Source organism: Dipodomys ordii, unplaced genomic scaffold (assembly GCF_000151885.1).
Source record: "Dipodomys ordii isolate 6190 unplaced genomic scaffold, Dord_2.0 Scaffold44, whole genome shotgun sequence".
In the NCBI taxonomy this organism is placed as follows: domain Eukaryota; kingdom Metazoa; phylum Chordata; class Mammalia; order Rodentia; family Heteromyidae; genus Dipodomys; species Dipodomys ordii.
Window position 1 is genome coordinate 2,484,076 of NW_012267260.1, and position 25,417 is coordinate 2,509,492.

The 25,417-nt window shown below is 48.0% G+C and overlaps 1 protein-coding gene across 1 annotated transcript in view; it reads right to left on the minus strand.

The window, feature by feature from the left end:
- The window catches only part of Lrrc1 (leucine rich repeat containing 1), a 96,469-nt gene that overhangs the window by 32,172 nt on the left and 38,880 nt on the right, over nucleotides 1-25,417 (minus strand). Inside the window, exons 3-10 of the mRNA XM_013019063.1 lie at nucleotides 13,838-13,916; nucleotides 12,404-12,493; nucleotides 8,590-8,646; nucleotides 8,288-8,351; nucleotides 7,603-7,677; nucleotides 6,657-6,801; nucleotides 4,166-4,284; nucleotides 3,125-3,208 (exon numbers count right to left, since the gene is read on the minus strand). Of these exons, the coding sequence (XP_012874517.1) occupies nucleotides 3,125-3,208; nucleotides 4,166-4,284; nucleotides 6,657-6,801; nucleotides 7,603-7,677; nucleotides 8,288-8,351; nucleotides 8,590-8,646; nucleotides 12,404-12,493; nucleotides 13,838-13,916 (713 nt within the window). The remainder of the gene's footprint in view (nucleotides 1-3,124; nucleotides 3,209-4,165; nucleotides 4,285-6,656; nucleotides 6,802-7,602; nucleotides 7,678-8,287; nucleotides 8,352-8,589; nucleotides 8,647-12,403; nucleotides 12,494-13,837; nucleotides 13,917-25,417) is intronic.

Here is a 25,417-nt window from a genome sequence, read left to right on the forward strand (position 1 = left end):
AAAAAGCAAAATATGCAAAGAACTATATAGCACATCAAACCAATGGCAATTGATACAATTTGGGTTCTGGCATAAAGTGAATTGCTTGGCATTTTGATTTAGGTATCTCATCTTTCAACTTAACTGTCCCAAGAGAAAATAATAAACTTTCGAAAGAATCTAATCAGAAAAGTGCAGGAGTTGACCAAATAGAATCAGCTGTGCAGGCAGAGTTAGTGTGCATCTATGTACAGACACACATGTGTGTGCAAACAGGCACAAATGCACGTGTACACACACAGACCTGTCACATTGCTACATGGAGAGACACAACACAATGGTGCTACTAGGCCACAGAAACACAATGTGAGGTCAGGAGCACTTGGCAGTTTAGCTGCTAAGCCAAGGCTACCAGGGACAAGCACTGGAGCCAGTTCTGCTGGGCATCACATGTGACCCACAACAGAACTGGGAAAGGAACTCAGCAGCATTCCTATTCCCAGAGCTGTGTGAGTGGGGGGGGGGGGAGAGAGAGAGCAGGGCTGACGCTGGGTTAGAAAAGATCCCACTGCTGAAAACCCACCCACTCTCTACTTCATCAGGAAGCAGGAGGAAAAGGTGCAGCCTTCATTCCCTGTCATTTCTAAAGCCATGAAGCGAGTTCTGAGTCCACAGGAAATGGGCAGAACGTGATAGCTAAAATGCAAAGAAGTTAGACAGCTGTTGCAGGGTTTTACTTTTCACATCAGCAGAACTGTCGTAGTAAACTGAAACAAACACAGCAGGTACTAGGTACAACCCTCCTATCAGACAACACATGACTTATTTCTTAAAAATAAAAAGAAGACCGGGTGCCAATGGCTCACACCTATAATCCTAGCAAGTCAGGGGACTGAGATCTAAGGGATCTCAGTTCAAAGCCAACCTGGAGAGGAAAGTCTGTGAGCCTCTTATCTCCAATTAACCACCAGAAAACCAGAAGTAGCGCTGTGGTTCAAGTGGTAGAGCACTCACCTTGAGCTGAAGAGCTCAGGGATAGTGCTCAGTCCCAAGTTCAAGCCCCACAACCAACAAAAAAAAAAAAAGAAAGAAAAAGAAAAAGAGAGGACTCGTGTTGGGGTGGTAAGTTTCATAATGACTGTCTCGAATGTGTACCCATGGAAGAGAATGCAAAAGGGGTCCAGAAAAGCTGGGGTCGGGGTGAAACCAGGAATGAACATGTAGCATGTGTTGAAAATACACCTAAGCTCCATTAACTAAAGGTAGTTTGATCTCTTCTTCCTGAAGCAAGCTCCTGCCCTTTCTCCAGCTCACGAGTCAACAGTGTGACTGAGGCTCAGACTGAGTTACTGAGTTCTCTGTTCTGAGTGGCCAGGCCCAGCCCACTGGACTGGGGGTAGAAGGAGCCTGGTGTCATCTGCTGCTCGCTCTGTGAGCCAGGGCAGAGGCTGTAACATCCGTGTGTGCACGAGGAGGAAATCCTCCCAACCACCTAGGGCCGGTGAGTCAGCTCACTGAAAGCACCTAGTGCAGGGCACGGCACCGAGCAAGAAGAAATAAATCTTTCACTTCTGCATTGTGTGTGTGTGTGTGTGAGCCATTCTACAAGTATCTAAGCCATCTACAAGTGCCTTTCAGCAAGAGGAACATTAGTGCTCAGAGTATCAGCTGAGTTTTGCTTTATTGTTTAGGGAATGGAACCAAAATGTTTTGGTGAACAGAATCATTTTTGTTCCAGTTTGTCAGAGACAGACGAGTCATTCTTTGGAGCCAGGGCTCCTATTTAAGGATATATCAGGTTAAAAGTGGGCCAACCTATAACCAATACACTCTTGCCTCCCCTCGGGAAGAGCTGGCCAGCTCCCCCAGAAAAGACTGGGCACTGTGGGCGGAAAGCCCAAAGGAGGGAAGGAAGCACAACCGGCCAGGCCATTCACGAGATGGGGCCCAAGGGAACAGCGGCCTCAGCTCCGGCTGTTCAGACGAGATCACCCTGACATCAATACTGGAAGGGCCAACACAGAGAAGCACGAAGAAAACAGCCCCAGACCAGAGATCAGGTCAGACAGGAAATAGCTTCTTTAGGTGAGGACCCAGCAAAGAAGTCTCACCAAAGCTCAGCTGATGGGGGAGAGGGAAGCTAAACTTAGTTTTAGGCTCTATTACTTGGAAGGGGGTAGAGTAAGGTCAAGGGGAGAGGGATAGACGAATGAAGAGAAGAAGGAGAAAAGAATGCAGCCAAGAATCCAATGCACACCCCAGAAAATGAAGACAGCAAGGGGAGGGACGAGAATGCTGAAAGGAACACTGGTCAAGACACAGTGTGTTCACCAACTGCTTTGTTGAATGACAAAGGGAGGGAGGGAAGGGAGGGAGGGAGGGAGGAAGGAAGGAAGAAGGGAAGGAAGGAAGAAAGGAAGGAAGGAAGGAAATCATGCCTTGTCAGACCCTTTTCCAATCAAGCTCTTCTAGTTCCCAGTGGAAAGCAAGCCTCTTCACCAAGCTTTCTAGAACCTCCTTTGACCTAGTGTGGGCTCCCTCCTCACAGTTAACACCGCCATCACCTGTGACAAAATTCAAGTGCTCATCTGATACATCCACACAGATACTTTCCACAATGGAAGGTGATTGTCTCTGTGCTCCTGCTGGAGTGCTGACAAGAAAACTAAACATCCTGGGAGCTGTAGCTTGCTGTGGCTCCAACCGGCCTTCCTCTCTACCAAGTCTCATCTCAGTCAGGAAGGAGTGGAAATCTCTGCCCAGAAGCATAGCTCCATGGAGATTCACTGTTATAATGACTATGGGACCAGATTTAACTTCACACCAAATTCAACAATCAAACCCAAGGTCACCCACTACCCCTGCTTAAACTCCCAAATTATCCACTTATGCCAATGAATCTCCATTTTATGTCAAGTCTAAGTGTCAACCTATTTCTTCATTTAAAATTTAATCAATTCACTTTTTCAAACTCTTCTTCATACTACTGATAATCACTCTTGGATAAAAGTTTTTCCAAGCTGCTTTATAAGCATTCCTTCACAAAGTGCCACATATGGCTTTAAACATTAAAAAGCATGTTGATCCTTTAGCTGATGTTATCTCTTCTTCATAATTACTATCACATTAATACTCTAGCACATACCTCTTTTGGTAAAGACACTAATTTATTTCTGTCCGCATTCAAGTTGCTCAGCTTCTTAAGTTTTCCAATACTTTTAGGTAAGGTCTGAAAAAAAAATAGCATTTTTATTATTGATTGACCACGTATTTCTAACAACTGAAAAAGTCCTATTTGCATGGACTATCATGCAAAAGAAATAAGGACATTTTCCTGAATATAAGATGCTCATAATCATCGCTTGGGGAAGAGTCAAATGAAATATGTTGAATTTTTGTTGATATATTTCAAAGAAATAAAATCAAAGACAAACAGAGCAACGCCTAGCAGAGAGGAGAGGAATGCTCTTCAGCACAACCAATGTTGCCAGGGGTGAGTATTACTGTTATAATTGTTATAATAACTATCTGGGGGACAGGAAGAGTTGGTAACTGGGATCGCACCTGCAGAAGTTGGCATGCTGCTGAGAGAGCTTGGGGAAAGACGAGGCTAGACTCCCCCAGCCCCAAGCCTCGCTCCTCCCTTGCAGTCTGTCTTTGCTCTTTTCATCGGAGGCCTGCTCTCCTGGCAGTGACAGGAGGCCCGGGCCAAGTGTGCAGCCCTGGGGATGCCCCGCCCAGCTCTGGGATGGAATCAGCAGCAGTCTTGGCAAACATTTATCAGATACCATTCTCTGGCTCTCCCATGAAGAGCACTCCTCAGTCCCAAGCTGCCAGGGCCTGTCCTGACAATCCACCATGTCTCTGCTCTTCCTACTTGGTTCCAAGAGTCCCTGAACAATGTCCCTTGCGGGCTCTGTGACAGCGCCATCAACAGGTCAGTAAGTGACTCTCACCCCCCCACTGGGACCCGAGGCATCGGCTCAGCGCCTAGACCCCAAGCCCTGCACTAGGAGCCCTCCCAGGCGGAGCCTAGGTGCTGCTTTGTCGATCTCGGTGCCACCTGGGGCATTCCAGGCTCCCTTGGAGGTGAGACTTGAGGACATTTCCCCCTGGGTCCACTTGAGCTGCCAGTCATCAGGATCTGCCCTAACACATCCTCATGGTAATGTCAAACCACACTCACCAGGAGACGATTTTCCGTAAGAACTAACTCGGTGAGACTTTCACAGTCCCCAACTGCTTCCGGCAACTGGGCAAGTCTGTTCTGATCCACCTTCAGAACTGACAGCTTCTTTAGTTTTCCTGCAGAAGCATTATTTAAACTCATGAGTTAAAACTGTTTTCCTGATCATCACTTGGTATTTCCTATGGCTGTTCTTTTTTGTCTTAAACAGTTACTGACTTTTTTTCCTCTCAGCCAGCTTTTCATATTATGAAATTGCTGCACTCACTAAATCACTAGAGGTTGAGAGTTAGACTAATTTGTTCAGAACATCAAAAACAGTAATTAGAAACAAATCATTTTAAATGCCATTACCTAAAAATATCGTATCGGAGCCAGAAAATTTAAAGAACACACAGCAGGCTTTTGATGCATCTTAAACATGAATCGTTGTGGGCGCTGAAGGGACCTTCATTTTACCCCAGGAGTCAACCTAACTAAAATTAGTAAGGTGTAGATTATGTAAACTACCTATGAATGCCACTGGCTCCAGGAAGCGTTGCTATATGCACAGAATAAAGCACACCCCTGAGAAGCCATGTTAAGGCAGAGCCAGCCTCATTCTGAGAGGGAAGATGCTCACAAGCTCTGCATACAGGCTATGGGAAAGAGGAATGAGTCTAACTGCAGGCTCCACTGACAGAACTTCCCAAGTCATCCAGACTCTAGTTGCCAAGTCAAATGCCCTTCACAATGACCTTTACCTTCCTCATCAAACCAGAATACAACTGCTTCACAAGCAGAGGAGAAAGCCACTAGAAGGGTATGGCTGAAAGGAATACCCTGCCAGTATGCAGACACAGAGCAAGACCGGAAAACAGATTTTTTTTGGTCAGTCGTGGCACTGAACTTTGGCCCTGGGTGCTGTCCCTCAGCTCTTCAGCTCAAAGTGCCACTTCCAGCTTTTTCTGCTTATGTGGTGCTGAGGAATCAAACGCAGGGCCTCATGCATGCAAGGCAAGCACGCTACCACTGAGCCACCTTCCCAGCCGGAAAACAGATTCTTAAGCTCCTTTACTTAGCATCATCAATATCCTGCTAATGCGGTCCCTGGGGAGGGGGGGTGTTGCACCTGCCCACAGTGCCAGTGGACGGAGCATCCTCCAGTGCTTGTTAGGGTGCCATGGCGCCCAATAGAGGACCCTTAACTATAACTCCCACAAGAAGACGGTGGCCTCTCCCGGCTCCTAGCAATCATGTACTGATTTCTTCTCTAAGACGCCCCAAGTAATTTGTAACAAGAAACTTTGCTTGTTAACATTCTTAAGTGAAATGAGATTCATAAGCTTTCATTGCACCCATCCGAACTAAAGATGCAAGAAAGATGCCTCTATAGCGAGCCCTCAGGGGCCTGGCCAGCCCACCGCCTCAGGCTGCTACTGCTTCCCTTCCTGAGCAGCAAAACCTGGGTTTGGGTTTACACCATCACCAGATGCCGTGCACGAATCTCCTTAAACATTTCTACCCAGTCAAAACCCCCATCAGTTTTCTAGCCGGCTTTGACTAAAACACGGTGTCTATATTCCTATGAAAGTGCTGTTAGCACTTTCCATCTTGACCGAACAGCAGGGACAAAGTGGTCCTGTCACATAGCTTCTCCAGTTACTTCTTCCTTTGATGATTTGCAGTAAAAATGTTAGAGAGCAACCCAATGACAACTAGTCTATGGCTGCACAGAGCTTCTTATAACTTCTAAGTGGCTTTGCTCTAGTGGAGCTAACAGCTCACTCCTGTTATACCTTCTCTATGTTGCATTTCTCACACAGGGCTGTTCCTTTACAGTAAAGAAAATGTTTGGCTTGTAAGCCAAACAGCACAGTGGTTAAAAAATTCCCAATTTCCTAGAAAAGGCTCAACTCAATTACACCATCTCTCCCTTTGAGAGATCTTCCCTCTGCCACGCAGTGAGGTCCAAGCTACTGTCTCATAACTGTTTAAGACGCTGAATTAGAAACGTCCTGGTGATTGTCTATATGCCTTAAAACTTATTCTATGATTTGGCTGAACTCTAGTGAAACCACTGAGATAAGACCTTGATAAAGTAAATAATGAGTCAACATTTGTGCTATCAAACCAAGATGACAGTAATACTTGCCAGTACTTAAATCTATTATACGCATGGCTTTCCTTCTTTAAAGACAAGCAATGGAGCCACATTCCCAGCACCTGACAGGAGTCCACACAGCATCAGAGCGAGGTCTTACTGCCCCAGATGATCCTCACCAAGATGGCCTCATTACAAGATGATGTCATCAAGATGACCTCAACAGAAGATGACATCATCACAAGATGACATCATCAAGATGGCCTCATCACATAATGGGCTCACAAGATGATCTCACCCAGATGGCCTCAATACAAGATGACATCATCACAAGATAACCTCATCACAAGACCACATCATCAAGACGGCCTGAGGTGGTACCTTAGCAGCAGTGCTTTCAACACTCACCAATGCCATCTGGAATTATCTCCAGTAAATTCTGAGAAATTACTAAATCGGTTAAAGAAGTTAGGCCGCTGATTTCTTCAGGAAGTCTTTCCAACCTGTTCTCAGAGACATCTAAGCACAGCAGGTTCTTCAGGTTTCCTATTTCCTGTATCAAAAGCATAGAGAAACTCATGCTCAAACCTGTCACAGGACAGGAATTTGTTACAATGAGGTCCTGAAGTTGTGAGAATGTTTCTTTAGTGTATACTCAAGTATGAAGGCAGCATAGATTTCTGGACCCTCTTTCAATGAAAATGAGAAGTTGTAGACACCACAAACAGGGAGCTCTGCCTCCCACAGGCATGCCATCATTCTCACTTAACAGATGAAGATTAGGAGCCAAGAGAGTGGCGGGGAGATCCAGTCCAATTCTCTGTGTTTGGAGTTCATCACTAATGAGCAGTCTGCACTGAGAGGCAAGCAGCTAACACGGCAGGCCCTGAGATTTTCTCTGCTAAGAAACTCTACTTTCTCCTTCCTTCCATCACAAGTAGTGCCTGTTAACCCAGGCACCAAACCCCTGCTCCTCCACAAAATGAGCACACACAGACCTGTGGACAGCTTCACCATCTGCAAGACAGAAAAGCTCGCCACTTTAATGAAACAGCCCATCCAGGACTGGCAAACTCTCTGTTTAACTTACCTTTCCTCCACTCCCCAAATACACGTTTTCCGCCATCCCTACTTCCTTCAATTCCTACTCTCCTTACCCTCTGACCACTCCCAGCGCTGCACTGGACACACGGACTAGCTTGAGGATGGTGTGTTGTGCTTTCCAATTTTTCTGGGGAAGCATATAATTACACAAGTTCTATGTGCTTTTTCAATCACGGATTGAAGCTTCTGAGATGCTGCTCTAAATACCGCTGGTGGATGTATTGTGGGCAACATAGAGAAACTCAGTTACCTGAGGTAAATCTGACAGCTGGTTCCCATCCAGCCAGAGGTCCTTCAGATGGAAGAGAGCTCCGATTGATTCTGGCTAAAACAAAAAGCAGTAATGTCATGGTAGCAAAGATCCAAGTCTGAGGCTTCCACTAACAAAGAAGGAATTATAAAGTGTCAAATAATAATTGGGGTAATCCTAGCTACTCCTGAGACAAAAATCAGGAAGATTACAGCTCAAGGCAAGCATGGGGAACAAAAATTGAGACCCAATCTCAGTAAGAAGCCAGTGCGATGGCTTACAGCCAACTGCACAGTCCTAGCTATGCAAAGCCCATGGGTAGAAGTGCAGCCAAGGTCAATCCTGGGCAAAACACAAAACTAAAGAAAAAGAGGGCTGGGACACAGCTCCCATGGTAGAGCCTACCTAACAAGCACCAGGCTCAGAGTTCAAGCCCAGAATGCTGACATTAATCATGAGAGCTGGGGCTTCTGGTGGGCAGCTGTTGTTTTTCTCTAATATCAACCTATCCTTAAACACACCAATCATTTCCACTCATGCCTCAAAACTTTAGTCCTGACCCTCCCACACCGAGTCTCAGTTCATAGCAGTGTGAACCGAGCATCCTCTCCAAGGTTCCCAGGTCTGTGGAGACACAACTCCACATACACTCCTCTTCAACATGCCTGTGATGACACACACTTACCAAGTTATAGATCTCATTATTTCCTAGATCAAGCTCTTCTAGTCGCCGCAGCTGGGTAAGGGAGCTATTTAAAAGAAACAACAACATTTAGTGAAAACATAAACATACAGAGCAACGTAAGTTCCTTACTTGGACTATTACTCCAAAAATAGCACCCATCTAGATTTCACAATGGTAAGAGTATGACAAGGGGGCAGCTGCTCTCAAGGTGGGTGGCAACAGACAAGATTTTTTTTTCTTTACCATAATGCCATAGTCCTTTCAAAAATAGTTAAATTCATTACTATTCCCCAGAGACTCACTCGGGAAGATAGGTAAGAAGATTCTCTCTCAGTTCCAGTGAAGCCAGGTTGTAAAGACTAGAAACAGAAAGAGAGGAATGTCAGGGAAATCCCCAGATTCGTCCTTCTGCTCCCCCACCACCCACAATCAGTAAGAAACACAGCTCAGCCGCACCCCACGTGACTTCCCAGGGCAACAGTGTGTCATCGCCACCGGCCCCCACTAAACCCACAAGTCTAACCCGAAGATGCGAATGAGATGAATTAATGACACAGGTCATGCCCACAGAGCACCCCACTTGAGGCCTTGGCCCGCCTGACGTGGAAATAACTCGCTAGCCACTAAAGACAGCCTCTCCTCGGCCCAAGACCAAAGGCCAGCCTCCCAGCCTCAGCGGCTGACGCAGACAGCACGGCCTTCCGTGGCGAGGGGCTGAGGCCACCGACCAGGCCCACTCCACAGAGCAGTAGGCGTCAGGCTCGTGGGAGCTGACGCGAGGGGCGGTGACGGTGAACACTGACCTCACCCAGCCCAGGATCTGCTGTCCTATCCTCACCTCACCCCGGCAGCAGATTCCTGCCCTCGTGCGTAGCCCAGTATTGGAGCTGAGCGCAGAGAGACAGATGTTCTTTCCAGACCCCGAGTATGTGGGTCAGCTCTGATGGGCAGAGGCCACGCGGCAGCCGCTGAAGCCCTCACGCACCAGCATGTCAGCACAGCACCACACACAGGTTCCGAAAACAAGTGACACGTCTGCCACCTCTGAAGACCTCGGCTCCACACCAAGCTCAAGCTCCTGCTTGCTAATATAGTGCAGAAATATTCAAGGTTCTATTTCTGAGCTGGTAGGAGGCAGATATTACCCCAATACTCTAATCCACCTTAATCCTCCACCCTCCCTCATTTTATCAAAAAAGCCAGAAACACCGGAACTAAAAAGCTGATTTTCTAACACCACTGAGTGGTTTGGTTGTCAGCACAGCTTGCCCGGGTGAATACTGAACCACCAGGCAGGCCCTCCCTCCCGGCCCGGCTCTCCAGACAGCGCGACTAACAGTGGATGCCACGTGGGACCAGACGTTGGTGCGGAAGGAAATGTCTCCTTTTGCGGTCTTCCAAAATACAGCAGTGGGGCGGTGTCTGTGCTCACTGAGACTCTCTCCTCAACCCAACACCTTTGGGCCTCTTCAAGGGTCTCAGGACAGGATACTGGCATGCAGGAGCGGACGTCAGAGCTCAGAGCTTCCCTCACAGGCCAGGAGGGAGGAGGAGCCCGGGGCTCGGCATGCATGTACCCTTCACCCCAGCTACTGCCTAGCACTGCAGAGACTACACCCCACAAAGTGCCGTTAAATATCAGACACAAAATGCAGCGTGTGAATTATTCGTCTTTAACAGTCCTGCTTCTAACATGACATCATCAACTTTCTAGACAACAGAATTTTTATAACTGCTTTGTCAGAACTGACTGTGGATAAGGAAAGGAAGGAGCAGACAGGGCGCTGGAGCAAGACCTCAGCATTCACCAAGACGCCTGCAGCTTCTCCACTGCGGCTGCCTCCTCTCACTCTGGAGAAGGGAAGTCAGATTTATAGACTGGCCACACACACACACACACACACACACACACCAGCTTCTCTGCTCTCCTCAATTAACAGATGTCTGTCTCATCTCTTAAGCCACACACACCTCCATATTTTAAACAGTTGCACAGCACATCATTGACTATTGACCTTATCACGGCAGGCAGAATGCAGGCCGCCTGTTTTTAGGAACCCTCTGTTCCAAATGTCCTCCCGGAAGCCCTGCCCTGGAAAGGTGTGTGTCTGTGGTATGGGTTTCAAACTTAGAACCTCCCACACGCTGAGCTGCCCCTACTGCTGAGCTATAGAAAACCCAAAACTAGAAAACAAACAAAACAAACTCTTTGTTTTTGTTCTCTGAAACAATAAACAGGTTCTAGTAATTGCAAGCTCAAGAACTAAGCACTTCACGGGACAGCAGTGTGTGAAAGGAATCTCCTCTTAGGCCGCAATCCAGGACAGGACAGGATGGGGTGGGCAGCAGGCGGGCCTCGTGAGAAGGCCACGGGGCTCATCTGTTCAAGCCCATGGAGGCTGAGAACACCATTCTCAAGGGCACCCCAGCTCACCAGAGCCCCTAAGGAGCTCACATGTCCTACCTCTACCAGCAAAGCTCCACCAGTAATGAGTTATTGATAACCACTCAGTGCCCGTGGCTGCTCTGAGCACTGAGCTAATTCACCCTCCACTCCCTCTCTCCTCCAAGCACATTAGGTTTGGAGGAGGAAACTTCATTAAGCAAGAAATAGAGACATTTAGACTAACTTCTAGCATATGGTACCAATTTCTTTAACAACAAAGAGTAGGAACTTTCACAGACAAGGACAAAGTTCCCAGAAGGACCCCAGGCCTCCCCAAGCCTCCGGGTGATCCTCTGCTCCCCTAGAGATTTGTCACCCCAACCTTCACACCCAGAGCACCGAAAACACTGGAAACACTCTGGCTACGTGCTGACCTGCCTGTCTGCCCTGTGAAAGTATGCCTATGACCTTGACAGTACTCACAAGGTCACACAACAGTGTCTTCTTATGAAAGAAAAAACATAGGCAAGTTAGATTTCATTAAAATATAAGCCTTTGTGCATGAGAGGACACTATCAGGAAAGTGAGGGGAGCCGGTGAGGCAGCCCAGGCCTGCAATCCTGGCTCCTGGAGTGGGAATGGGGCAAGGGATCACAGTTGGAGAGATGGAGTCTTGAGAACTATGTCTGGCTGGCCTGGATTGTGAATCCCCCGCCCCCTGCTCCCATCTCTACCTCTTCCCCTCCTGAGAGTTATAATCCTAAGTCTTAGCAAATCTACTGGCGTAAAAATGTCAGTGCACTTCACATAAAAACATGGACTTGCCAGTTGAAACAGGGTCACGGGAAAGAAAGGAGGGGGAAAGGTGCTGGTTTACAACTCCTGTGGACCTTTCAGAACAGACATGTCAGGTCACTGGGTTCAGTCATGCAAGGCGGTTCTCAAACAGCAGATTTCTGGTTTGTCTTAGGACTTCTGCAAGACACACGCAACAGCAGGGAAACCTCTAAGATGCCAGGAGCACTCTACCAGGTAAGGCCGCTGGGCTGGGTGCTGATCTAAGTGCTTCTGCCTGAGCCTTGCTTGACTAGACCCGCTCCCTCCATGCTGGCGAAGGGGGAGGGGTCTGCTAAGAGGGCTCCATCTGTGTGGTGGTGGAAGCTCCACAGTCTTCCTCACTCACACGTGCTTCCCCTTCCTTTCTTCCCCTTATCTTTCCCACCATGGCTACATCCCCCTGCCCTGCAAGCTAGCACCACAGAAATTCACCCACCTGCTCCACACCACCCACCCATCCACCCCTCTCCCAGCTCATCTGTGCTCTCCAAACACTGGCCACTTGTGTGCTCAGGAGCTACTGTCAGACCCAACAGATGTTTAGCACACTTCCTGTGCGTTTTCAGTGGGGACCTCCTTGCTCTTCTGCTCAGGATTAAAATGACTGAGTGGTCATTCCCAACAGTATTTGCTACTAGAAAGTAAACTGGCTGCTTTGCTTCAGTTTGCTACTTCTTCAGAATGCATCAATGTGAAGAAAGCTTGCAAACAAATTATGTTTATTACTAGTCCCATGTAGCAGCATCTATATAATCATTAAAACCTGGGGATAACTAAAGGTAGCACTGATGGATGGACAGATGGTCTCCTACGTCAATGGTAAGAACATGGAAGGAAAGCTCCACATGGAACTGATGGTACGCATGTACTGGACATAAAAAAATAAAACTTACTTGCCGATATTTTCAGGCAGAGACTGCAGGGAGATGTCATTTACAGAAAGACACGTTAAGTTCTGTAACTCAGGAAAGCTTTCTGGCAACCTAGAACAAAAGAGCTTGTTAACTGAAGTAGCAGTGTATACAGAACACAAAAACAATTCTAATGTGCTCGCTGAAATAACACCCTAAAATTGCACCCTGTAATGACATACTTGCCTTGCCCTTTTACATTATCAACACTCTCAAGGAGGGGCCGAAGAGTCCACCTAGCTACTGGAGAAACAGCACATGATACACAGAGGACAGTGCAGAATTAATCATAAGGAGGATAAATACACAAGTTCTCAGAATGAAGAACAGGTGTCACAAAGCCCTAGGAAGGAAAACCCCCACTGCTGTGCAGCCGAAGTTTCAAGCACCATGAAAAGAAAGAAAAAAACCTGACCAGTCCCTGGGATTATGAAACGCAGGACAGCTGCTCACTCCTTTCTTTTCTTGTTGCTTCTAAGGATTACTTAGAACAGATGAGCCGACAGCCAACTGCTACTTTGTTTCTTTTATTCAAGTTGTCACTCCCTATATATAATTGAACATTTCATGACATTCTACACAAAGGTACTTTTAATATGTGCCTGAAGCCAAAAAGAACAGTAAGGCTTCAAAGTAACGTTATTTAATGTTTACAAAGAAATGTTTCCTATGGTTACCAGGATTTGTGAGATGAGAGGAATGGTGGCTGAAGGTGAAAAGATGCCACTGCATCTACAATGGGATTTAGTTTAGACCCACAAATCTAGTACAGCCAACAAGGAAAGACCTCTGGCTTTGATGGGGAGTCCCAAGAAACCCTGGAAATGTACCCGCTGGACCAGAACGGCCACGGCTCCCAGGGCTGTGCCTGCGTTCACACATGGGCATCATTCACTTACCCTGACAACACAGCCTTCAGAAGACGCCAGACGAGGCTAGGAGGCCTACGGAGGCTCCTGAGTGCTGTCAGCCAGGCCAGACGGCAGGCTATGAAACCCCAGAAGCAGCAAAATCCCCCCAACCATCGCAAAAGTAAGGAAACAGCAGTGCCGGCAAGGTTTTGTTTTCTTAAGGAGAGTTAGAGACAAGTTGAGATTAAAGATACGTTTCATTATTGGAAAAAATAAGTCTAATAAGACTTCTCTTCAGATAATTATGCTGTAAGCTCAGCTCTGACCCAACAGACGAGAAGGCTCAACTGGAGGTTTATAAACTACACTATTCATACTGCTCCTCCCACCCCCAACACCTCTTTTCAGAGTTTCTATCAATACAATAGTGTGACTCTCCTTGTCCAGTATTTTTAATACATAGCTGGGAAAAGCCAGTGGTCTAGCAGGGTGCCTCCCATGTGACAAATGTGGCTGGAAAAAGAGACCCGTCTAACTAGAAACAGGAGTGAAGCAGCAGCATCACCTTGTCAGTGGGTTTCCGCTGAAGTCCGCAACCTGCAGGGCTTTACAGAATGAGATGCTTTCGGGAATTTCAGGAATATCTGAAAGAGTAAAGGATATACACCACTGTTAACATCCTTATTATTTATGACAGACCACAGTCACAATCCCATGTGCCACCAATTATGAGAACACTTGTTCTTGCTTTCCTAGAGGAAGACACATCTTTACAGAAGAACATTCAAGATATACATCATAAGGCATGACCACCACCGTCTGAAATGCCACTGGCCATACTTAGATCTCACTTCCACTGAATTCTCTTCACACTTTTTTTAGTTTTTTCCTTATGCTTTTTGATGGCTGGTAAGTACAAGCATTCTAAAGAAGAGTACTGTTAAGCTGTGAGTTTTCTTCTGATTTTAAACCTAAGAATTTGTAAAGTATAAAAAGGCTAAAGAAGAAAATAGAAACCACCAGACTACCCAGAGATAATGTGTTATTTTGAAGTATTTTTAATATACACACACTGTATATGTACATATAGACGATATGTTTCAAAATACTAGGTTCCTGACATTTTTTCAATGTATATTTAATCCACAAACTTTTTACCCATCTTTTTTCTAAATAGTTTGTCATCTTAATGGCAAAAGAGTACCTTGCGTGGATTTTCAGACTGCATTTATTTAATCCCCTATTGTTGAACATTTAGATTGATTCCAAGTTCTTGATGTTATATTTATGCCAATTTCTGATTGTTTCCTTGAACTAAGTTCCCAGAAGTGGAATTACTGTATGGAACATGTTAGCATCGCTGGAGCGTTTTGATAAGTAGAGGCAGGCAAGTTGTACCTACTATACCTCCATTGGCCCAAACAAAGGGCCACAGTCAACATCTCTCCTCTCTTCTTCTTTTTTCATTTTTAAAAGTGTCGATCTGTTGCTAAATTACTTCAGCTACCTTTTGTTTAACATTCCTTTTATTACTAATAATGGAGAATGTATTTTCTGGATATTACTGGCCATATTTGTGATTTTAAATTAGTTAGGACTGTGAGTGTGAATGCCTCTTTCTCTTGGCACAAAGTCAAAGATGATAGCTGTGGGGTCTTAAAAGGTTACGTCACAGCATCTAACTTCCAGCGCACTGTATTTTGGATGTATCAGCACGAAGACATCTAAAGTAAGGACAGTTCTTCTCATTTCCTTTATTCCTCCAGTTTGGCAAGCATTGTAAGAGCCAAGGTACACTCAGTGTTCATAACGGGAGGGCTCCCGGGAGAAGGGAGAGGGGAAACAGACACCTGCTCCAGCAGCCGCAAAGCAGACGATGCTACATGAAAACGTGGGGTTTAAAAAACCTAAAATACTTGAATGTGTGGTAACATTTTTCTCATACAAGTCTCTTCTTTGCACGGCTACCTTTATCACATGATGTACTAATGGATGCAGAGACAGATGGACAGATACCATGTGTTCTATAGTTGAGTCCAGCATGGGTTTTTGAAAACCCACTAACACGGTGGGCCCTACGGTTCACTCACAGCTGTGGCTTCTTTTGTCCACGTTGCCTTATTCATTCCACTCAAAAACATCATCCCAGATCACCCTGAGTTTTAGGGACAAGTGCTGACTGGCCCATCCCCCCAGGCCCGACTCCCGGGTCGGCTCTCCACGTGGAACACGGCACCCCCCAGGCCTGACTCCTGGGGTCGGCTCTCCACGTGGAACACGGCACCCCCCAGGCCTGACTCCCGTGTCAGCTCTCCACATGAACACGGCACCCCCCAGGCCTGACTTCCGTGTCAGCTCTCCACGTGGAACACGGCACCCTCCGCCCCAGGCCTGACTCCCGTGTCAGCTCTCCACGTGGAACACGGCACCCTCCAGGCCTGACTCCTGGGGTCGGCTCTCCACGTGGAACACGGCACCCCCCACCCCAGGCCTGACTCCCGTGTCAGCTCTCCACGTGGAACACGGCACCCTCCAGGCCTGACTCCTGGGGTCGGCTCTCCACGTGGAACACGGCACCTTTCCAGATCCGACTCTGTGTGGAGTCTCCACACGGAACACAGCACTGCCACTCACAACTAGACAACCACAGACAGGAGACCCAAACTTGACCTCTAAATTCAGAGGCAAATGACCTCACGTAAGACCTAGAACTTGAAAATGATTCCATTTTAATTATATTTGGGTTCCATGTACGGAAGAAGCTTCTCCGGGTGGCACCTGTCCCCAGCGCCTTCTCTTACACCATCTACGCCCTTCCATGCTATCAGCAGGCAACGCAAAACACAAGACAGAGCCCACCCTCTCCCCACCCACCCTGTCGCCTCCTATGAGAGAACCGAGGCCACAGACGGCTGTGACTGTCACACTGAGCAGCTTCCGATGGCTGGATGTGTGCTCTGGTGTGGCCCAGCCAGTGCTGGCAGGCACTCAAGCTCCAGGGGCTGCACCCGGGGCACAGGTGTGCACACTCACTCACTGCCTTCAGCCACACCCAGGGCACAGGTGTGCACACTCACTGCCTTCAGCCACACCCGGGGCACAGTGTGCAGTCACTGCCTCCAGCTACAGCGACATTGCAGAGTTTTAGCCTGACACTTTAGATGAGCATCAGCCATCCCTGCCAGCTGCCTATTTTGGTCTAGAGAAGTTCCCATGGGAATTAGTCACCTGTCATTCAAGTGGTAAGGTAGAGGCACTGGGGGATTTGCAGGGACAGACTAGTCAGGTAAAGTAACAGGTTTATCTGAGGGACAAAAAGACAAAACAAAAACCGAAACACTCTTTGCTCTAAGCCCACCTGACTACTAAACGCCATGTAGGAAGGTCTGCCACACCCCAGGGCCTGTTAAGCGTCAGGTTTGTGTCTTAGTGCACCGCCTCCAATCCCTGCAACAAATCCTGAGATGGAGAGTAGCAGCCCTCCTGACAAATGCAGAGCAGGCTGAAATCGTCAGACTGTCCGCGCTCACCCTGCTGACAGTGGACGCACACGCACAGAGCTCGGCAGCCGGCCTGCAGAGAGGATGGCAGAGCACCTGAAGATCATCTCCAGGTGGGCTGTGGAACCACACGGACCAGAGGGGAGTAGAGAGTGAAGAGGGAAAACCCCAGGCAGTTTTCTTACTCTGGGCCAGGGCTGGATGAAGCCAGGGGGCAGGGGAAAAACCCTACCGGTACAAAGGGGGCGAGGCACAGACTTTCGTGGAGACCCAGAGTAGGTGGAAGGGAAGAAAACTACAGGAGCAGTCAAAGAAATCTAGAGAGTGGAGCATCACCTGGAGTGTGGACAGATGCAGAGATCCAACAGGCAGGGAGGACGTGGGCTGGGTGTCATCTCTAAGGAGGAAAGCGGGGCGGCTGGGGGAGGGAGGGCTTAGAAGCAACAGAGGTCGGGGAGCCAGCGATAAAGGAGGAAACAAATCCCAGCACAAGAAATCCAATGAGATACAATGGGTAAGGTTTCCTAATCATGATGCTGACCTTAGTTTATTTACTAAAAAGGACCCTTAGCCCAGATGACTGGTGGACAGAACTCTGTCTTTTACCAAATGACAGTGACCATTTTCTTATCAAAACAGAGTTAGCAATTTTGTGTTGGATTCCTTTTCAAAATATTACACTGCTCAGTTCAGCAGAGCAGAGAGGCCCCAGTCCGTCAGCTGGGAATTTTATAGCACCGTCTACAAAAGTAACTTTGGTTAAGATTGAAAATGACTAAGTCATTCCCCAGCACTGCCTGAGAAGGCTGTAACTACCGAGCCGTGAGGGTAGAGGGACACACAGAGAGACAGGGTGATGGGCGAGAGGTAACAGAACAGAGTAGACAGGGACAGCACAAAAGCTTGTGACCAGAACAATGCTAGTATCTGTTGAGCTCACTAAGCTTTTGGATTCAAGGGTCAACCAATCTCTGGGACCAGATTAAAGGGATAAGAGTCAGGTGATTTGGGGGGGGAGGGTATTGAGAATCTGGAAGACTGAACAAAGTCTACGAGGAAAAGACAGGGGCAGGATCTGCGGTACGGACCAGGCCCCAGGGACCTGCCATGCTTGTGTGCGAGAGGAAAGCTCTGCCCCGCACATCTGCAGAGCTGAAAGCGCAGGAAGGCCGCACAACGGCCTCCGTACCACTTCTGATGATGACAGAGAAGGAAAAACACTGACAAGGAAGTGAACTCACACTAGGAGACACTTGTGGGCAAAGGTGAGCTCGGTGTCTGTGCGGAACAGCCAGAACGTAAGATGTCATTACATCTAAAAACCATAAATCAAGACCTGGGCAGAGACAGAAATCAAAAGCTACAGGGAATGAAACAAGTAGCAGTGACCAGAGCAAGCATAGAGAGAGCAGCGGACAGACTCCAGAAAGGCAGCAGATGTGGGCACATTCCACACAGCATTATTTACTACTAGGATGAAACAAGGTCCTTGTGCGCCAAATGGGCTGGCTGATTAAGACAGTCTGAATGTTTGCTGTGGGCTGCCTGACTCAATCCTGCTTAAAAATATCCCAGACTGTCAAACAAGACTAAATACGAAACATGTTCCAAGGCTGCTTTTGCTGCCATAGCTGTCCTTCTGGGTGTGCAGACAGAAATGCTAAAAAGAGAATTTTTTTTCAAATGCATCCATTTATCCTATTACACCAGACTCACTCAGGAGTTGGCCAGCATTTAAGAGAAAGCTCTAACCCAAGCTGCCTTCCTGGGCCCCTGCACATGAAGACAGGCAGGACCATGGGCCCTTGTGGAGTTTATTTTGTTCAAGTCTTGTACTAGTGTTGGTACTTGTGTTGGGGCAAAAAAAAAAAAGTTCCAAATCAAGTTTCACCTGCTTCCAGCCCCACTTACCCACATGATCTTCACAACCCTGCTCTTCTTCCCCGACAAGCTAGCAGGTCTAAACACACGCGTGTCCCTCCACTAGTTCATCTTTCTCCAAAGCACATCCCTCGCCTCCCTCACCCAGGCTAACAGAACTGCCAGGCCCCCAGAGGCTGGGGATTTTACACCTGCAGGGCATGGCCAGAAGCAAGGTCTGGCCTGTGGACTAATCCAGGAGCTGGACAGGCTCCAGACGAGCCTGCAAGCCATACACTCTACTCCAGAAGAGGACAAAAGGCAAACGCTGGGTGTTCACCTTCAGAAGCCCCGAGACTTGGCGCCCAGAATCCCCAAGGACCATGTCACCTGAGACTTTAAAAAGGCAGCATAGGTGGGATCTGGGTACCGTTTGGGGTGGTTTTCTTTTTAACCTTCATAATAAACACAGCTGCTCCCACTCTTCGGCTGAAGTAAATCGACTTTTAAGGCTGTGCTGAAGGCTTGCAGGACAACAGTGTAGTCAGAGTTGTCCTGATGTGGTTGGGATGGAACAGGGGAATGGGAGATCCTTCTGTGCCCCACTTAAAGGCCTCCTCCACATTTCTAAATAAAATTGATGTCTTTAAAGCCCTGTGTTATAAAAGTAAACATTTTTTTAAATAATCCATAGAAAAAGAAGCTAAAAGGCGTTCTAAGAAGAACTCAAGAACATATCTACATTATCCGAAGGAATGTTGTAGATAAAAAGCTTAAGAGCTTAAAATTATAAGTTGTCAACTGACAGACAGAAAGGTAAGATATCCATAAAACACTGAAACTTCTTTAAAACAGCTCCGGATTCCTGTGTTGAAATTGGCATCACCTCTTCAAAGCACCCATCGTGAGTAGCATGTATTCTCTTCCAGCACTGCCAGGGGCCCGGGTTTTACAGCCCTTTCTTAGACTTACAAGGAGAATTTTTTACTCACTTAGCATTAGGAGAACATTTCATACAACCTATGCTTTCTCCTTAGAGGAGAATCAGAATCAGAATTAAATACACTGTGTGTTTCACCATTTCCATGTCCCAACCCATCCCCATTTGAATTTAGGGTGAAAGGGAGGGAGGGGGCCAGCAGTCCCACACAAGTCCACCCTAACAACAAAGGTCTCATTCTTCACACCCAGTGCCATTGAAAAGATGCAAATCATGGGACAAAGGAAAAATGAGGGAGGGGGAGGGAGAAAGGAAGCCATGGGGAGGAAAGAGAAAAGAGAAAGCCCAAGAGAGGGAGCACCCATCCGCTCATTTACCCAGTTACATCACACCCTGAGGCGTCAAGTGAGGACACTGGGGTAAGAGAAGTCCTGGATTTTCCCACTCTCTCCTGGAAAGGAGAAAGAAAGGTCATAAAAAGGAAAGGTCAGAAAACTAAGACTTCAGAGCTTGGCATGTGGCTGCACGAGACCTCATGAGTTCCAGACACGGCCCAACGTACAGAGCCAGCCTGGCAGCTTAGCCAGCGGGAGCCCGGCAGCAGCGGGAAGGCAAGCCGGTGAGGTCCGCAGGCTTCTCAGAGTGACCTAACCCTGCTTCTCTAATTCTAAAAGCACCCAAAGCTAAACGAGCATAGTGGAAACATCATGTGATAAATGTCATTATGAAAACGTCTTAGAATAACAGCCCTGTTCCAACCACAGCCAAGGACCAGCACAGGGGAGTCAACCGCACTTCCTGTCACCTGGGTCTGCCTCACCAGACAGCTCACTCCCACGCCACACGCTGACCAAACTGTCCAGCAGGGTGTCAGGGAAGCCTGAGCCAGGCAGTCCGCACTCGCCACCCGGGCACAGACAGCACACACCACCCCCATCCTTAGAACTGGCGGACACACAGGAGGCAGCCGCTGCCACCGCTTCCTCCAGGAAATGCCAAGCGCTACCGGGCTTCAAAGCTTCCTCTGAAGTCTCAGAGTGTTAAGCGAAAGATAGTAAGCACGCAGCCCTGGGCATGCCGTCCACGGCTGCCATTGTTTGTGGTGTCACAGATGACCGCTCCATCCCAAATCCAATGAAAGTTTGCACACACATTTACTCACCTTCACACGTGTCACTCAGTACCCGCATACGTCATTCACCTGCATGCATGCATTCACTCAACTGCAGACATACGTCACTAGCCTGCATGCATGCATGCATCACCCAAAGGTAAGAGCCCAGCAGAGAGCAGAAGCATTCTCTCTTTAAAGACTCCTGTGCAGAAAGAGTAGGTGGAGGGAGGCGGAGATGGAGTGGGAGGGCTGAAGCGCAATTCTACAGCATTTGGCTCCATTTAGCTAGCAGGTGCGCCCTTCTTTGTGTGCTGCGTTCAAACAGCACAGTCCGCCCTGGCTGCAGACGGCGGGAAGCCAGGCAGTCCCGGGTGCAATCCCAGCACTCAGGAGGCACAGGCCAGAGGAGTGTGCACACAAGGCCAGCCTGGAATCATGGGCTGCCAGCACAGAATGTCTCAGGAGCCAGAGCCTCCGGCACCAGCTGCCCACCCTTTACTCCAGCCTCCTCAGCTCCCCACATCTGGTCTGGGCTGGTGCTGGAGGAACTAGGGTCTTCCAGAGTTGTCTAAGTTTCTCAGATGCATTTGTTCATCTTGGCCAGCACGGGTCAGCCCAGCTCAATGGAAGGCCACACCTTCCACTGGAGGGGTTTTTCAACACCCTCCAAAGAAGGTTGAACAAGGTTAAATACTTCAAGACAGCTTTCAGTTGTCTGGCCCTTTCACTAAGCACTTGCACAAATAAAACATATGTTAGGCAAACAGAGCCCTGATTGCTTTACAGAACCTTAAAATAAGTTACACATTTAAGCCTGGCTGATTCCTCCCACATTCCTTCCCAGCACTCGGTAACTACATGGCCCTGGGGGTAATTGTGCCTCCCTGATTTATTTCCACACAAGAATCCTCAATCAGGTAGAGCATTCTAGATCGCTTACTCACCTTTTCACCCTGGCTGGCTGGCTTGCACCCATGCTACTGGAAATCCCACATTTGTGGTTGTGGGCTGGCTCTTCTACATCAACCTTACCTCTAAAACTACAGCTTCCTGTTGGTGACAAGCACACCATCTGCTCATCTTTTCCCCAGAAAGATGAGAAGGCAGGAGTTACTGCCCAAACCTGCTTCTTTCAAACACACTAAGTACAAAGAAGGGAACAGCAAATGCTTCCAATCTATGTTAAGTAAGTGCAAGCAGGAAAGAATTAGCTATGTGGAGAAAGACCCCCAATTTTCTGAAGCAGGTAACTAAAAGGAAAATAAAATTTACAAAACCGTTAATGATGACTAATTCTAGATGAATGATTTTTAAAATTCCTATTCTGGGGAAACGGAATTGTGATTTGAAAATACACCTGGGATCAAATACCAATTCTAGCTATGGGCCGTATGGCCCCCAAGTCCCTTTTAGAACTGGTAATCACCAGACTCACCGTGATACACACAAATTGATGAATTAAATGGGAGTAGAGACTAGCATCCACACACCAGAGTTTAATTTTATTATAAGAGAAACCGCTGCAATTACTTTTACTTCTGTGACTGAGCCTGCTGAATGTAAATCTACCATTGTTTTGGAAAAACCAAGATCTAAAAAAGAACCCACCATGTAAAGACAAGTGAATGAATGAGTCAGAGATGGGGGCGGAAGGAAGATAGGCCTTACTTAAAATAGACAAAACATGTTGAGATCCTGTGACTAAACGGAGAACTTGTTGACCTAAAAAAATACTTCCAGAGGTGTCGTTTTCAAACTCAGCCCTCTCTGCTACAGACCTACTGATTAAAAAAAAAAAAGGAAAAGGAAAATGCACAGGAAAGTTATATAAACCTCTAATTTATTCAGTACAGTCACAACTTTTCCTGGTAATGGAATATTTGCCATCTTGACAGAAGAAAGAGCAACAACAGTTTATTTACACTCCCACACCTATGTTCCAGCGTAACACAGGGATGGCAGACGGTGCAGGAGAACCTTCTAGACAGGAGCAAAAAGGACAAAAGTAAGAAAGATAATAAGCAAAAAGCATAAAATATGCTTACCAAAAGTGATCTAATTGTGAAGTTTATCCCTTTTGTAGTGTTTGAAATGGTTTCTACACATTATTTAAACAATGCTTCCCAGAAAACAGCATTTGTAAGATGGAGAGTCAACAAGAAAGTATCAGAGAAGCCCAATACCTTTCTATCTCCACTTACAAGCAATCCCTGCAGTGCAGCGGAGTGCTGAAGTTAAGGGAGTACTGGCCAGCCTGAGTGTAGGATGCTCAGTGAGAAGCGGCCATTACATCTGTTTGGCATTAACCTCAGGCAGAGAAGAGCCCCGAAACCCAAAAGCCAAAAGGCTTGCAAGGCCAGAGAGCAAGCTGGACTGTCAGGACATCCCACAGCATGTTAAGCAAGCCAGCGCCATGTGCCCATGTGAGCTGCCTCCCCCCGGGGAATTCAACTCACCTGAGTCATGATGACACCCGGCCCCTGGGCCATCAAACTAAACAGAGTGAACCCCAGGCCCCCGCAAGCCGCCCACAGGGCAAGAACCGCCTCCGAGAACGGCCTGGGGTCAGCATGGGTGAAGGTGAGCCTCACCGGCGTCACTTGTGTGGGTGTGGGGGAGGGCAGGCAGGCGGAATTCAAGAGGGCGGCCAGGCGCTCTGGATTTATGCTTGCCAGAAGGCCTTGTCTGCCGGCACAGGCAGAAGCAAACACAAGGTCATTTCAGCAGCCATCAGCCTGGCCTCAGATGACATTCAGCAAGCCAAGAACTGCCGACCACAGATACTGACCACCGTCCCCTGCCTGGACAGCCGATGGCTGCCCCAGGCATTTATTTCATCAAGACCTCAGCTGAGGGAGAGGGAAAGATGACCCGGGAGAAACGGTCTGCTTTCCGTGCCCTGCGGTCCAGCTGGTATTCGTATTTGTATCAAAACTTTCTTTGAAGTTTTGTACACTCAAGTTTGCAAAACAACTAATCAGTGTATACAGTCTTTGCCATGGTTTCTCCATCAGCGGTACTATTTTCCCACAAGAGAAATGAACTCAATGTCCTCAATTAGGCCGGACAACACCTTACCCCACACCTACTGAACACCGTCCCAACGCCTGCCTTAACTCCAGCCGTCACTGTCCACACTGGACGAGCTTCCTGGCTTCCTTATTTGGATCATTCTTTTCAATTGTCTTCGATCACTAACAGGAGCACAGAGCTATACCACCACCAGAACTAGACTGTAAATGCAGAATACATGTGACATGGTGTTATAAAGTTTTACAGAAGGCAACCCATAAACAAGGAGCAAAATTGAGACTGTGATTCAATATTAAAAATTACAGTTTTGTTGTCCATGAGAAGTCATCTCTTTTAGTGCCAGTGGGGTACACCTTATACTTTGGGGAAAACTAAACTAAATGGATAATGATACGGTACTGTGATGTAAGTCAAATTACAGCATAGACTATAAGATTCAAATTACTAACGCTTGGGCAGGTTTCATGATGCATTAAGAAAGTCTGCCCTAGATTCTTGGAGAGCAAAATCCTATTGTGGAGTGAAGCTTTCTCTAACACAACCAGAGGCCGCGTTCCATGAGCAGCTAGGAACGGGGAAGAAAACACCTAAACACACTTTCTTTGGCCATCTGTCTGAAATATAAACAGAGAACAACTCACCAAGTTAGGACATGAAAACTCTGTCATTTTCCTCAGCATTCAGTTCTTGCCAGAAGCAGAGCTTTCCTTCACAGAACACAGCCCGGGGTATGGAGAGGAACCCAAAGGGACCCAGCGCTGACTCCTTTCTGCCAACCTCAACTACTGCTGTGGATCTCCTCTTCCTACCTCAGAAAAACCCTCACAGCCTAGGGAACCCATCAGTACCACTCTCCTCTTCCTCTCCCTTTCCCTCTCGGCCCTCTGCATTCTTCTCCACACGGCACGTGATCCTCGTGACTTCCTGCCTGAACTATCAGAGCAGAGCCACCAAGGTCAGGTCAGCTTTAAAGGTGTGGGCAGCATTGCACAGCCCAGGAGGTAATCCTGGGAGAGCTCCTCTGCCTTTGGGGGAGGGAGGAGCAAAACTTGGCTCGCCTAAGCAAGCTCACACCAGGAAAGGTCTGATTCTGCTCCTGGAACCACGCAGAGGCGCCGCGGTCAGCTCCATCCAGGGAAAGCCTGGCGCTCCCTGTATACTGGACTGGACAGTGCAGCGCGAACTCGAACGCGCTCCGGAGGGGTCCTGTGCACGCTGGCCAGGGTGACTTCTAGGGCGCTGCGGCGGGCCTGTGTCCGTGCACGGGGCTGGGGCTCGAAGCAAGGCCGCAACCCGACCCCGCCCCTGGAATCTGCATCTCAACCAACACTTGGTGGTCCAAAGAGCCGGGAGTCGTCTCACACCAACGCTTCCCCGGCTCCTTTCCAGAAAATCAGGGACAAAAGCTATCAAAGGTCCTAGCAAGCGCGGTGCCCTGGTTACGAGCTGGCTGGGACACAAAGAGACCACGCAGACCATCTCCCGCCGCCCCAGTGACCACGCATGCGCATCACCTCCCGCCTACCACCTCCCCGGTGACCACGCAAGCGCACCTCCCGCCTCCCCAGGTGACCACGCATGCGCACCTCACACCTCCCCAGGTGACCACGCATGTGCACCTCCCACCTCCCCAGGTGACCACGCAGGCGCACCTCCCACCTCCCCAGGTGACCACGCATGTGCACCTCCCACCTCCCC